Source organism: Lutzomyia longipalpis, chromosome 2, assembly GCF_024334085.1.
Source record: "Lutzomyia longipalpis isolate SR_M1_2022 chromosome 2, ASM2433408v1".
NCBI classification, from domain to species: Eukaryota; Metazoa; Arthropoda; class Insecta; order Diptera; family Psychodidae; genus Lutzomyia; species Lutzomyia longipalpis.
In genome coordinates, this window is record NC_074708.1 from 5,614,345 (window position 1) to 5,625,439 (window position 11,095).

At 38.8% G+C, this 11,095-nt stretch overlaps 5 protein-coding genes across 5 annotated transcripts; 3 read left to right on the forward strand and 2 right to left on the reverse strand.

The window, feature by feature from the left end:
* The first annotated feature begins 29 nt into the window (after positions 1 to 29).
* LOC129788783 (ionotropic receptor 75a-like) lies at positions 30 to 7,518 on the forward strand. The gene is made up of 3 exons (XM_055825117.1): positions 30 to 216; positions 6,180 to 6,319; positions 6,382 to 7,518. Exons 2-3 carry the CDS (start codon positions 6,200 to 6,202, stop codon positions 7,003 to 7,005), a joined length of 744 nt encoding a protein of 247 aa, XP_055681092.1. The 5' UTR covers positions 30 to 216; positions 6,180 to 6,199; the 3' UTR covers positions 7,006 to 7,518.
* On the reverse strand, positions 226 to 2,103 carry LOC129788737 (vacuolar fusion protein MON1 homolog A). The gene has a single exon (XM_055825056.1). The coding sequence runs from the start codon at positions 1,934 to 1,936 to the stop codon at positions 413 to 415; it is 1,524 nt and encodes a 507-aa protein (XP_055681031.1). The 5' UTR covers positions 1,937 to 2,103; the 3' UTR covers positions 226 to 412.
* Positions 2,137 to 3,289, forward strand: LOC129788791 (cilia- and flagella-associated protein 20). The gene is made up of 2 exons (XM_055825128.1): positions 2,137 to 2,502; positions 2,593 to 3,289. Exons 1-2 carry the CDS (start codon positions 2,227 to 2,229, stop codon positions 2,917 to 2,919), a joined length of 603 nt encoding a protein of 200 aa, XP_055681103.1. The 5' UTR covers positions 2,137 to 2,226; the 3' UTR covers positions 2,920 to 3,289.
* Positions 2,932 to 4,156, reverse strand: LOC129788767 (methionine aminopeptidase A). The gene is made up of 3 exons (XM_055825102.1): positions 4,046 to 4,156; positions 3,307 to 3,980; positions 2,932 to 3,200 (listed from the first exon to the last, which is right to left on the reverse strand). Exons 1-3 carry the CDS (start codon positions 4,132 to 4,134, stop codon positions 3,004 to 3,006), a joined length of 960 nt encoding a protein of 319 aa, XP_055681077.1. The 5' UTR covers positions 4,135 to 4,156; the 3' UTR covers positions 2,932 to 3,003.
* A 62-nt stretch (positions 7,519 to 7,580) lies between the features above and the next one.
* On the forward strand, positions 7,581 to 9,725 carry LOC129788373 (ionotropic receptor 75a-like). Its single transcript, XM_055824348.1, has 4 exons — positions 7,581 to 7,622; positions 8,364 to 8,987; positions 9,062 to 9,611; positions 9,706 to 9,725. The coding sequence occupies exons 1-4, from the start codon at positions 7,581 to 7,583 to the stop codon at positions 9,723 to 9,725; spliced, it is 1,236 nt and encodes a 411-aa protein (XP_055680323.1).
* Positions 9,726 to 11,095: the final 1,370 nt, after the last annotated feature.

Here is an 11,095-nt window from a genome sequence, read left to right on the forward strand (position 1 = left end):
CAAAAGAGGCGGGAAATTGAGGTTAGATCGAACTTCTTTTAAGATTTTTGGCGGGAAAGCCTTCTGAAGCAATTCTTGTGAATATTTCCAAGAATTGGAGGAAAATATCAATCATTTCCACATTTTCTTTTGCAATTAAGTGATTTTTTATCGCTTCTGTGTTGAATTTTCTTCAATTCCTTTAATTTTAAAAGTTCTTTTGTAAAACGGAAAAAGGTAAGAAAATAAGATCATAATTTTGATTTTATTCCATTATCAACATTCTACCTCTATAATTAATTATCTATAAAAGAAATTAAAGCACAATTTAGCTAATAGTTTTATACAAATGATGAAAATCACTGAGCAAGAATTTTATTTTGTGAGGTTATGTCAGGGAATTTGAAGAAAGCGTCTTATAGGAGTTGAATCTTTAGAAAACAGGAGCATTCATGATAAATAGGCTTGCTTCTTCTTTCTTGATCCACTTGAGGAGTTTATTGACGAGTGAAATGACCGCATTCCTGTCCACTAATGGCTCAAATGTGACGTAGAGTTCGTAGCCGGACGTTACCCAGGCCAGCATAATTTCGCGCTCCTTCATCTCGTAGAGAAGCTTCAGTGGGCGACTGGGGTTGTGAACGCGACTGTGGATGCTGCAGTAGAGCCCCTCGAGACGCTGAAATTCCTCCGGAGTGGCGTATGGGGCAGAAATCTTGGAGCAAAGCAGTTGAGCATTGGATTTGCACTTGTAGATAAAGTGCCGAATCTCGGGGATTGCAATTGTCCGGAGATTAATTCCGGGGCTACTCATGGCCTCATTGATGGCTTCCAAGCAGTTGGAGCGACGAAGTTTGTCGGTGATTCGCTTCTTTGCCTCGGAGAGTGTGAAGAAGACATCCCGTTCGACGCTGAGGAGGAGCAGACAGGCCTCACAGTCATCCGCGAGGTAGGAAACATGAGCATGGAGGTAGCCGTTGGGATCGAATTTGGGCAGACAGATTGGTGTCCAACTTTCGGCTGCCTTGAAACTCTCGGAGCACTCGATGAGGTTAAAGATGAGCCTCAGATCAGCCGGATGGATGAAGTACTTCTTCATCCGGATGAGGCAGATGAGCTTATTCTGCGCAATGAGGACAGCAAAGACTAGATTTTTAATTTTGGAGCAATTGCTCTGAATGGCGCTCGTAATACTGTCGCGGATGCTGGGGCTCAGCGGGAGGATTCGCACGGAATTCGTGAGGAAGCTGAAGGTATTGTTGGACACCTGACTGTGCCCCCCGCTGTTGGCCAGGAGATGATTGAGGAGGCGCTCACTCCCACCCAAGAGGCGCCGGAGATCGAAATTCTTTCGTTTCTCGTAGATTTTGTTCATGTAGGACAACGTGAGGATGCTGAGGATTTGATTGTAAACATCCGACAGCTGCATCTGAATCTGGTGGACGCTTGTATTTGTTCGTGACACCGCTACGAGGATCAGGGGACTCTTTACGAGGAAGACAAACGTGGTGCCCGCTGTGTGGATTGACTTGATACTATCCTGATTGGATTGCACGACACTCACGAGGGCCTGCATGACCCCAAAGAGTGACGCCAGCTTATCCTCACTCCCATGCAGGGAATAGATTGGCTTCCCGGCTGTACTCAAGATGAAAACATGCCTCTTCTGATTCATCCACTCCGTGTCTTGCCCCTGATCATCTGCTTCCTGCTGCGGATTACTCTGAACGCTACAGAATGAGTCACTCTTTGTCATGGCGCCAGCTCTATTGGAGGAGGATTCACCCTCTTCGAGTTCCACGCCAAGCTGCCCAATGGCTCCCGGTGGCGCTGGGTGCTCCTGTGCCGTGGAATCCATCTCCTGCGCCAGTAGTTCCTCCTCAAAACTATCTGTTGTTATGAGGCTACTTTCACGCGATGCCCCTGGTTCACAGCCCACATCCCCACTATCACTCATCTTGCCTCTTACGTGTTACCTTATCACTCACCAATCACCTCACAGCATGATATTCCCAACAACTATTGATTAGTTTCTTTTCTTCGTAAATATTTTGCACAATTTTGCTGAAAATTTTATTATGATTTGTGACGTCACTTGCACAAAAGTGTGGTTAGGAATTCTAAAAAAAGTGAGGTTAGTTTTGTTTGTATTTTTGTGGTTAGTGACGTATCGACAAAACCCCGAAGGGTGCAAAGCCCAAACAAATCTGCAAAAAAGTGCCTGGAAAGCTTGAAAACATCCCGGAAATGTTCAAAAATACCTTCCAATCGGGTTTCCTGTCAATCCTCTACAGTATTGGGAGTAAACCGCTGCAAATTTGGGATAAAAAAGTCCGAAATGGGCATATAAAGCGCATCACAGACGGCGACATTCAGAGTCTCGTCCTCGAAATCCTGGGAACAAATGTCTCAACGACCTACATAACGTGTCCAGCAGACCCTAAGAAGACGCTGGGCATAAAGCTACCCTTTCTCGTGATGATCATAAAGAATGTCCGGAAGTACTTTACATTTGAAGTGCAGGTATGTTTGAGAAAATCAATTTATTGACAAAACGCGTTGCATTGCATGTTCCGGGAATGTTTATCTTTCTCCCCACTCCTCCCCACGCAGGTGCTGGACGACAAGAATGTAAGACGACGCTTCAGGGCGAGTAACTATCAGTCAACGACTCGCGTAAAGCCATTCATTTGCACAATGCCTATGCGCCTGGATGAGGGTTGGAATCAGATTCAATTCAATCTGTCGGATTTCACACGCCGTGCCTATGGAACGAACTACGTGGAGACACTCAGGGTGCAGATTCATGCCAATTGTCGCATCCGGAGGGTTTACTTCTCAGATCGACTGTACTCCGAGGATGAGCTACCGTCGGAATTTAAACTTTTCCTGCCCATTCAGAAACCCGCACCGAAACCTCTAGCTCAGCAGGCATGCTAGACAACAAGTCCCTTTAGGCACCCCAAAGACAGTTTTTTATTTCCTTTAATCTCTACACACACTTGGGAGCAACAAACTTCACGGTCAATCAGGAAGCGTGAGAATCTCCACGTTGGAGTCTGTGATGAGAACTGTGTGCTCAAATTGAGCACTCCTGGCACCGTCACAACTTACCGCTGTCCAGCCATCCTCGAGGATCTCCACTTCCTGACCTCCAGTGGAGATTACGGGCTCCACAGTGAACACCATGCCGGGCTTCATGAAGCCACCCACGGAATTCTCTGCAAAAAACAAAAGTCACATCATCTCACGCCATTCACGCAAATCATGTATTTAGCTAGAGAAATAAATTCATAATTTTAAAATTAAATCCTTTTTGGAACTTACTAAAATGCAAAATTTCCGGTGGGCCGTGAAAGTATGAGCCAATGCCATGGCCAATAAATGCCGGGATTACACTGAATCCGTGCTTCCTGGCGTGGCTTTCAATGCAACTTCCAATCCTGGAAAACATCCGGTTGGGTCCACACGCCTCAATACCCAGCATTAGGCATTCTTCTGCCACTTTAGCCAGCTTCCTGCCCAAGTCATCCACATTGCCCACAAGGAAAGTCCTTGAGCAATCCCCATGGAAGCCTTGGTGGTACACTGTAATGTCCACATTGATTAAATCCCCATCCTCAAGCTTCCGATCATCAGGAATTCCGTGGCAGGCAACATTGTTCACAGAGGTACAAACAGATTTGGGGAATCCGCAGTATCTCAGTGGAGATGGATAAGCACCAGCTTTGATAATTTTTTCATGGACAAATTCATCAATGTCATCCGTTGTTCTGCCCACCTGGACAACTTCCCGGCATTCATTGAGAATTCTCGCAGCTAGTTTGCAGCTCTCTCGCATTTTGGCTATAACTTCCACAGATTTTATCTCCACCTCACCCATTGTTGATGATGGGGTCTGTGGGGTGTGGTAATAAGGTGGGGCAGTGATGTGACTGGGAATCAAACGCTCAGGACTAACAGAGCCTGGTGAAACTGGACAGAATGTTCCATGATCTTTCCTAAAGTGTTTTATTCAAATATTAATTTCCCATTGATTTAAAATTAAATTAAAGATTCTACTTACTTCCTGGAGAAGGAAAAGATCTTCCTAGAGAGGAATCTTTCTGTATTTCTCGCAGTTCTGGCCAAGAAGTGTTGAGAAATTAACTTCATCTTTCCGGAGATTTGATTCCGGGAAGATAACTCTAGAATAAACTTTACCTCTTTATTGTTAACAGGATTTTTATAATTACTGCGATGGATATTTCTTAAATAAAAATATTGAAATAAATTAAATTAGGAAGAAAAAAATGTCTTCAACAGAAATGAATTTGTTTTAATTTTTTTTAAATAAAATTTAATGAATTTAATGTATTGATTAATTTTCATTTTTCAGTCAAATACAATATCTGCAACTTCGTGGTTGATGAGCTTGAGAGCGCTATAATGGGGAAACTTATCAACAGAGTTATGTAAACTCTTCAATTGGTTCGGCGCTAAAAATTGCGCCAATTTTTTTATGGTTAAGATCTATTGGAAAAAATCATGGCGAAAGGATCGAGTTTGATTCAATTTTAGGGATTTTAGATTTAAAAAATTAGCAGAATTAATGCCCAGGATGGAATTAAAAAGTAAATCATTTAATTCTCTAGTATTCTATTCCTCAAGCGAAATTGCAACAAATACATTTTCGTCCTTTAAATAGACAGACAATTTAAGTAAAAATAAATCGTTACCTGTTGCAAATAGCAAAGAAAAATTTGAAAAGAAAATTATTCCATCATCAAAGACGATTAAATTAGGCATTGATTTTATGATGAAGTCTTTATGAATATTTTTCTTAATGCTTCATAAACGAAACTCATAAAATATGTAAAAGAGCGAAGAGAGAAAGATATGGCTATAAATATCACGTGCACGCTCTAGAGAATCCTCAATATATCGTGAGCTTTTCACGATGAAGCTCCTCAAATTGCTGCTGTGCTTTTCCACAATTATCCTTCTTCATCCTTCTGAAGGAAAAATTTCAACAGATTTAGTGGAAAAATATTTTATTTCTCAGCGAAATGTGAGATCAGTTGTGATGTTGCTGTGCAATGAAAATGGTAGGAAAATCTCTGTGGAATTTCCTAAACATTTTGGAGTATTATCTGGATATTTTTCACAGATTTTACAAACCTAGGAAAGCAATTTAACAATGAAAATATCTATTTTACATCTCATTTTATTGGAAGGGATGAATTGAACATAACGAATTTATTCTCGAGATTCTTTATTGCTTCTTGTGGAGTTCTTGTGGATTGTGGTTGTCCTGGAATTGAAAATATTTTGGAGAAATCATCGAATAACCGTTATTTCAATCTCACCTACTCTTGGATGATTTTTGGTGCTCCTGGACACACTTGGGAGGAATTCTTGGATCCTTTTCTCAACATTGAGTTCTCAACTGATTTGATTTTTGTACAAAAGAACCCAGAGAGTCCCTTAAAATTGAATCTTGTGGATGTGTACAGTTTAGGGAGACACAGAGGAAGTTCTCTAATTGGCATTCCTTTTGCTGAATACGATTCAGAGGGAAAGGAATTGAGAATTCTCATTAATCTGTGGCCAAAATTCAGAAAGACAAATCGCGGAAATTTTCAAAGTTTCCAACTGAAAGCTGGAGCTCCTGTAAGTTAAATCTCATTCTTATGAAAAAGATTCAATTTTTAGTTAGTATTTGAATTACTTTCAGATTGATAGGGACAATGTGACGCAGGATGATGTGAATCCTCTTCTGATGCTTCCAGGAAAAACTCCTGGGGTTGCTTCATTTGTAAAATATCAATCCTATTTGAATTTCCTTATTCAGGACATGCACAACTTTACCCTAAAATACCGCATTACGAGAGCCTGGGCAGGACATCTTCCATCAGGATATCGATTGGGTGTCCTTGGGGTAATGGCACTTGATGAGGCAGACATTTGCATGAGTGCAATCTTCCCTTTCAGAAATCGTATCGATGAGTTTGAATTTGTGCACAGCAGCTACAAATTCATAATCGGTTTTGCCTTTCGAGTTAGCTCAGAATCGAGTGATTCTAGTGCATCCTTGCTGGCACCTCTACACACTTCTGTTTGGATTTCTTTGATTCTCACGATGCTCATTATTCTAATTGTTGAGCTTACAGTGAGAATAATTTTTATTGTGTACAAATTTTCATTTTCCGGATCTACAGCGAAAGATTTCGTGGATATTATGGGTGCTCTATGTCAGCAAGGAATTGATCCTATTCCTCGGAATATCGTCCAGAGGATTATCATCTTATTTACCCTCTTTCTTGCTTTCTTTCTCTACAACTATTACACCTCATCGGTGGTAAGTTGAAGCCACAAAACTAATTTTTTACCTTGATTTTTAAAAATTATTTTATTTTCAAGGTTGGTGTGTTGCTGAGTACTCCGGTTAAGGGACCTACAACTGTCGAAGAACTCCTGGGAAGTTCCTATATGTTCTCTTTCGATGACGTTGGCTACCACAGAATTCTCTTTCGTGAAAAGAAAACTCCAATTGTTGGAAAAATCTACGAAAAGAAAATGATTGGAGTCAAGCGCGGACCCAAGGACTTACCCATGTACACAGATATCTTCAGTGCAGTTCCTTTTATAAAATCAGGAAAGTGGGCCTATCACTGTGATCTCACAGAAGCTTACTCAGCAGTTGCTAAAACATTTACAGATTATGAAATTTGCGATCTTAGAACCGTATGTGGTCTCTTTCCAATATTCTACCTTCAAGCAATCCTGCCAAAGTTTAGTCAGTACAAGGAATTGATGAAGATTGCTTTTATGCATCTACAGGAGGTTGGATTTGTAAAGAGAGCCCTCACCATCTATCAAATTGAGAAGCCGGATTGTCTTTCGGGAATCTCAGTCTTTGCTGTTGGTTTCCAGGCTGTTTCCGGAGCCTTTTATGTCCTTATTCTAGGCATGTGCTTGTCACTGCTAATCTTGGTTGGAGAGATTTTGTGGAAAAAGTATAGTTTTGATAAGAAAAAAACTTAAAATTTTCTCACAATTATCAAAAAATCTTTAAATTGGAAATTAAGGATGATTCCTGTTCTATCAAAATGAGAAATTTTGGTAGGAGTAATATAAAAAAAATTAAAGCAATATTATTAATTTATTTAATTTACCTAAAAGGCTCATAAGAAAATTTAATTAAAATAAAATATTAATTTATTAAGAATTTCATTTTTTTGAGCAAAAAAATGAAGGATATTCTCTTATGTAATAAAGCAGATAGTTTGTCCCTGAACTACTTATGTAATTCAACTGTATTAGGCTTCATAAAATATTTGCTAAAGAGCTAAACTGCGATATAAGAGAAAAATTGCGACTTTTGCATAGAAAATTACAAAATTGCGAAGAGTTTTCTCCAAATCGTTGGTTGATTTTCTTCCTTGAGGGGAATAGGAGCATAAAATTAAATTAATTACGGCAAAAACGGATAATAGTTTTCATTAAATATGTACACATACTTTCCTTAAAGATTATGAAATAAAATTGTCTCTTAAAGCTTGATATAAAGATTGCGTGCAAGGCTGCAGAGCTTCAATATTCTGCTGTGTTTTGTAACAATGAAAGTGCTAAAGTGGTTGTTGGTGATTCTTGTAGCCAATGTTAGTCGTTCTGAAGGTAAAATTTCCACAGATTTAGTGGAAAAATATTTTATTTCTCAGCGAAATGTCAGATCAGTTGTGATGTTGCTGTGCCAAGAAAAAGGTATGAAAGTTCCTTAAAAAAGATTTAAGGATATTCATGAATAATTTTATCATATTTTTTCATAGAAATAAAATATCTGGGAATGCAATTTAACAATGAAAATATTTATTTTACGAGCCATTTTATTGGAAGGGATGCATTGAACATAACGAATTTATTCTCGAGATTCTTTATCGCTTCTTGTGGAGTTCTTGTGGATTGTGAGTGCCCAGGAGTTGAAGATATTTTGGAAATGTCCTCAAACAATCGTTACTTCAATCTCACCTACTCTTGGATGCTTTTTGGTGCTCCTGGACACACTTGGGAGGAGTTCTTGGATCCTTTTCTCAACATTGAGTTCTCAACTGATTTGGTTTTTGTACAAAAAAACCCAGAAAATCCATCAAAGTTGAATCTTGTGGATGTATACAGTTTAGGGAGACACAGAGGAAGTTCTCTAATTGGTGTTCCTTTTGCTGAATACAGCTTAAAGGAAAAGGAAGTGAAAATCCTCATTAATCTGTGGCCAAAATTCAGGCAAAGAAATCGAGGAAATTTCAATGGATTCAAACTAAAAGCCGTAGCTATTGTTAGTTTAATAATTTCTATTTTTTTTTTGGTAATATTTTCTTGAAAGATAAAAGAATAATTCTTTGCAGATTGACAGAGATAATGTAACAGAGGCTCATGTCAATCACCTAATGGAACTCCCAGGAAAAACTCCTGGGATAACGAACTTTGTAAAATTCCAATCACATTTAAATTTGTACCTTCTGGAGATTTACAACTTCACAGTGAGCTACCGAATCGCGAGAGCCTGGACAGGACGACTTCCATCTGGACACAAGCTTGGATTTATAGGTATCCTATCCCGCGGAGAAGTGGATATGGCCATGGCGGCTGCTATATATGTGCCAGATCGAAAGGATGACTGTGACTTTGTTCATACCAGCTACAGGGCAATCTTTGGCTTTGTCTTTCGCGTTACTTCTGATTCTAGTGCTTCAGAAGCATCCTTGATGGCACCTCTGCATCGCGATGTGTGGACATCTCTTTTCGTAACAATATTCATCATTCTGCTCGTTGGCCTTCTCGTGCGGGGAATTTATTTCTTCACAAAACTTTCTGTCTCAGGATCAACATCCAGGGATTTTGTGGATATCTTTGCTGCTCTTTGTCAGCAAGGAATCGATCCAATGCCACGGAATGTAGTTCAGAGAATAATTGTTCTTATGATGCTCATAATGGCTTTCTTTCTCTATAACTATTACACCTCATCGGTGGTAAGTTATTGTGGGAAAATATGTAAAATTAGATAATTTCCTTATTTGTTAATCTTTGGTGTCTTTCGCTCTAGGTTGGCGTCCTGCTGAGCACCCCTGTGAAAGGTCCCAGAAATATTGAAGAAATTGTTGCAAGCTCCTACAAGTTATCCGTTGATGATACATCCTTTCATAGAGTAATTTTTCGCGAGAGGAAAACTTCTAATGTTGAGAGGATTTACGACAAAATAATTCGACTCAAAAGAGGTCCTACTGACCTCCCTATGTACGCACCAATTTCCACTGCAATTCCTTTCATTAAATCCGGAAGATGGGCCTGGCACTCTGAGCTAACGGAAAGTTTTTCCACAATTGCCAAGAATCTCAATGCTTTGGAAATATGCGATCTGAGAACTACATCTGGGCTCTATGAGTCAGCCTATGATAATGAATTTGCAGTATTGCCGAAATTTAGTCAGTACAAGGAGATGATGAAGATTTCATTTATGTGGCTCCATGAAACGGGATTCGTGAAGAGAGGCCTAACAATCTACCGGAGTGAGAAGCCAGAATGCTTTTCAGGAATTTCAGTTTTTGCTGTTGGATTTCAGGCTGTCTCAGCAGCCTTTTATGTCCTTATTGCCGGCATGTGCTTGTCGCTCCTGATCTTATCTGTTGAAGTTTTATGGAAAAGATGTCCTTCTAATTGTAAATCAAAGAAATCTAATCAACTTTTCAGGCCATCAGGAATTGTTTTGAAGAATTAGTTCTCGATTTAGTTATTTAGAATGCTTAATTCGGTCGATAAATGACCATCATCAGGTCCAAAAAAAATATTAGAAATTATATTTCGTCTTAAAAAGATTTTTATCTAATTTAAATTTCAAAGGACTTTAGTCACAGATATATGGAATATTTCCTTATTAAAAGAATAATAAGAAATCGTTAAAGAAACATCTAATTTTCCATAAGATCAGCTAAGGAAAACCGGAAAATATTTGTTTAGGAATGCAAGAACAATGAAAAAACAATATTGACGTCATTTTCTGCAATTTCAGGCAAATCTTTGCTATTTTTCCCAACTAATCCCAGTGGAAAATGGGAAAGTTTGGTGATTTCTTTTTCTTTTTAAGTTTTGTAAAAAAAAATTAAGCGTTTCTCAATTAATCCTTTAACACATGGAGGATCAAGGTTTCTAACCTCAAAAGTTTGATCATCATTTTCTCTCAAAAGAAGATATTTTTCCAAGTTTTCTTTCGACGAGATGTAGAAATTATCACGATATGTTTAAAAGATTTTACTCTGTGACGATTTAAAAAATGTCGAATTGGCCATGGTGACCAGCAAATCCTCCAAGGGTTAAAGAGTAATTTTTCCATTATATCTGTGACTAAACTCCTTTCTTAAGCCGATCCTTAATGTCTTAAAATCAAAAAAGTACTCCAGAACCTCAATCCTCGGATCTGAAGCTCTTATTTCATCAATTTATTACCCCCCAATTCCTTTGGATTTGCTTTGTTTAGTAAAACGGCGACATTGTATTGGAATATTGTAAATTCGTTTATTTATAGTGACTTTGATTATTATGTAAAGTGTGCAATTTTAGCAAAAGAGAATAAAAATGTTGCAGAAAAAAATTCTCCTTCTGCTCAAGGTTTATTGAGTGCACGAGATGGTGCAAAGAAATGTGTAAAAAAAAGAAGGTATATGTAGTGTGTTGGCTGCCAATTGAATTGTGCGCTGATTTTATGACGAATCCACTTCATAAAATATTTGCTTTACCGCAGATTGCGGATTTTTGCATACAAAATTACAAAATTGCAACCAATTTTCTCCCTCAAGCATATATAGAACTTCGGGGTAGCGCAAAGGAGGCAAAGGAGCATCAAATTGACCAAATAACTATTATATTTAATATTTATTGCTAAATGCATTAATATCACTTTCTTGTCTGGTTCATCACAAAATCGGGCATCTCATCGGTGTTGTGGTGGCATTTAATTATGCACCACAAGGAGTGTTGGCATGACTGAAGACAGGTTCTCCATCTCCATACAAGAAGTACCTTACCTACACACCTCGTAGGGCTCTGGAGGTTTGTGGTTTTGTGTCATGGGTGAGTGAATACC

What these genes read in the sequence shown, in the direction of transcription:
- LOC129788767 (XM_055825102.1), bottom strand. Translation starts at nt 4,134, where the DNA reads ATGAAGTTAATTTCTCAACACTTCTTGGCCAGAACTGCGAGAAATACA. An exon ending in ATCTTTTCCTTCTCCAGGAA is followed by an intron (nt 3,981 to 4,045) that starts GTAAGTAGAATC and finishes AAAACACTTTAG; the next exon opens with GAAAGATCATGGAACATTCT. An exon ending in ACCGGAAATTTTGCATTTTA is followed by an intron (nt 3,201 to 3,306) that starts GTAAGTTCCAAA and finishes TGTTTTTTGCAG; the next exon opens with AGAATTCCGTGGGTGGCTTC.
- LOC129788791 (XM_055825128.1), top strand. Translation starts at nt 2,227, where the DNA reads ATGTTCAAAAATACCTTCCAATCGGGTTTCCTGTCAATCCTCTACAGT. An exon ending in ACTTTACATTTGAAGTGCAG is followed by an intron (nt 2,503 to 2,592) that starts GTATGTTTGAGA and finishes CTCCCCACGCAG; the next exon opens with GTGCTGGACGACAAGAATGT.
- LOC129788783 (XM_055825117.1), top strand. Translation starts at nt 6,200, where the DNA reads ATGGGTGCTCTATGTCAGCAAGGAATTGATCCTATTCCTCGGAATATC. An exon ending in ACTATTACACCTCATCGGTG is followed by an intron (nt 6,320 to 6,381) that starts GTAAGTTGAAGC and finishes TTTATTTTCAAG; the next exon opens with GTTGGTGTGTTGCTGAGTAC.
- LOC129788737 (XM_055825056.1), bottom strand. Translation starts at nt 1,936, where the DNA reads ATGAGTGATAGTGGGGATGTGGGCTGTGAACCAGGGGCATCGCGTGAA.
- LOC129788373 (XM_055824348.1), top strand. Translation starts at nt 7,581, where the DNA reads ATGAAAGTGCTAAAGTGGTTGTTGGTGATTCTTGTAGCCAAT. An exon ending in TGGTGATTCTTGTAGCCAAT is followed by an intron (nt 7,623 to 8,363) that starts GTTAGTCGTTCT and finishes AATTCTTTGCAG; the next exon opens with ATTGACAGAGATAATGTAAC. An exon ending in CTTTTATGTCCTTATTGCCG is followed by an intron (nt 9,612 to 9,705) that starts GCATGTGCTTGT and finishes TCAACTTTTCAG; the next exon opens with GCCATCAGGAATTGTTTTGA.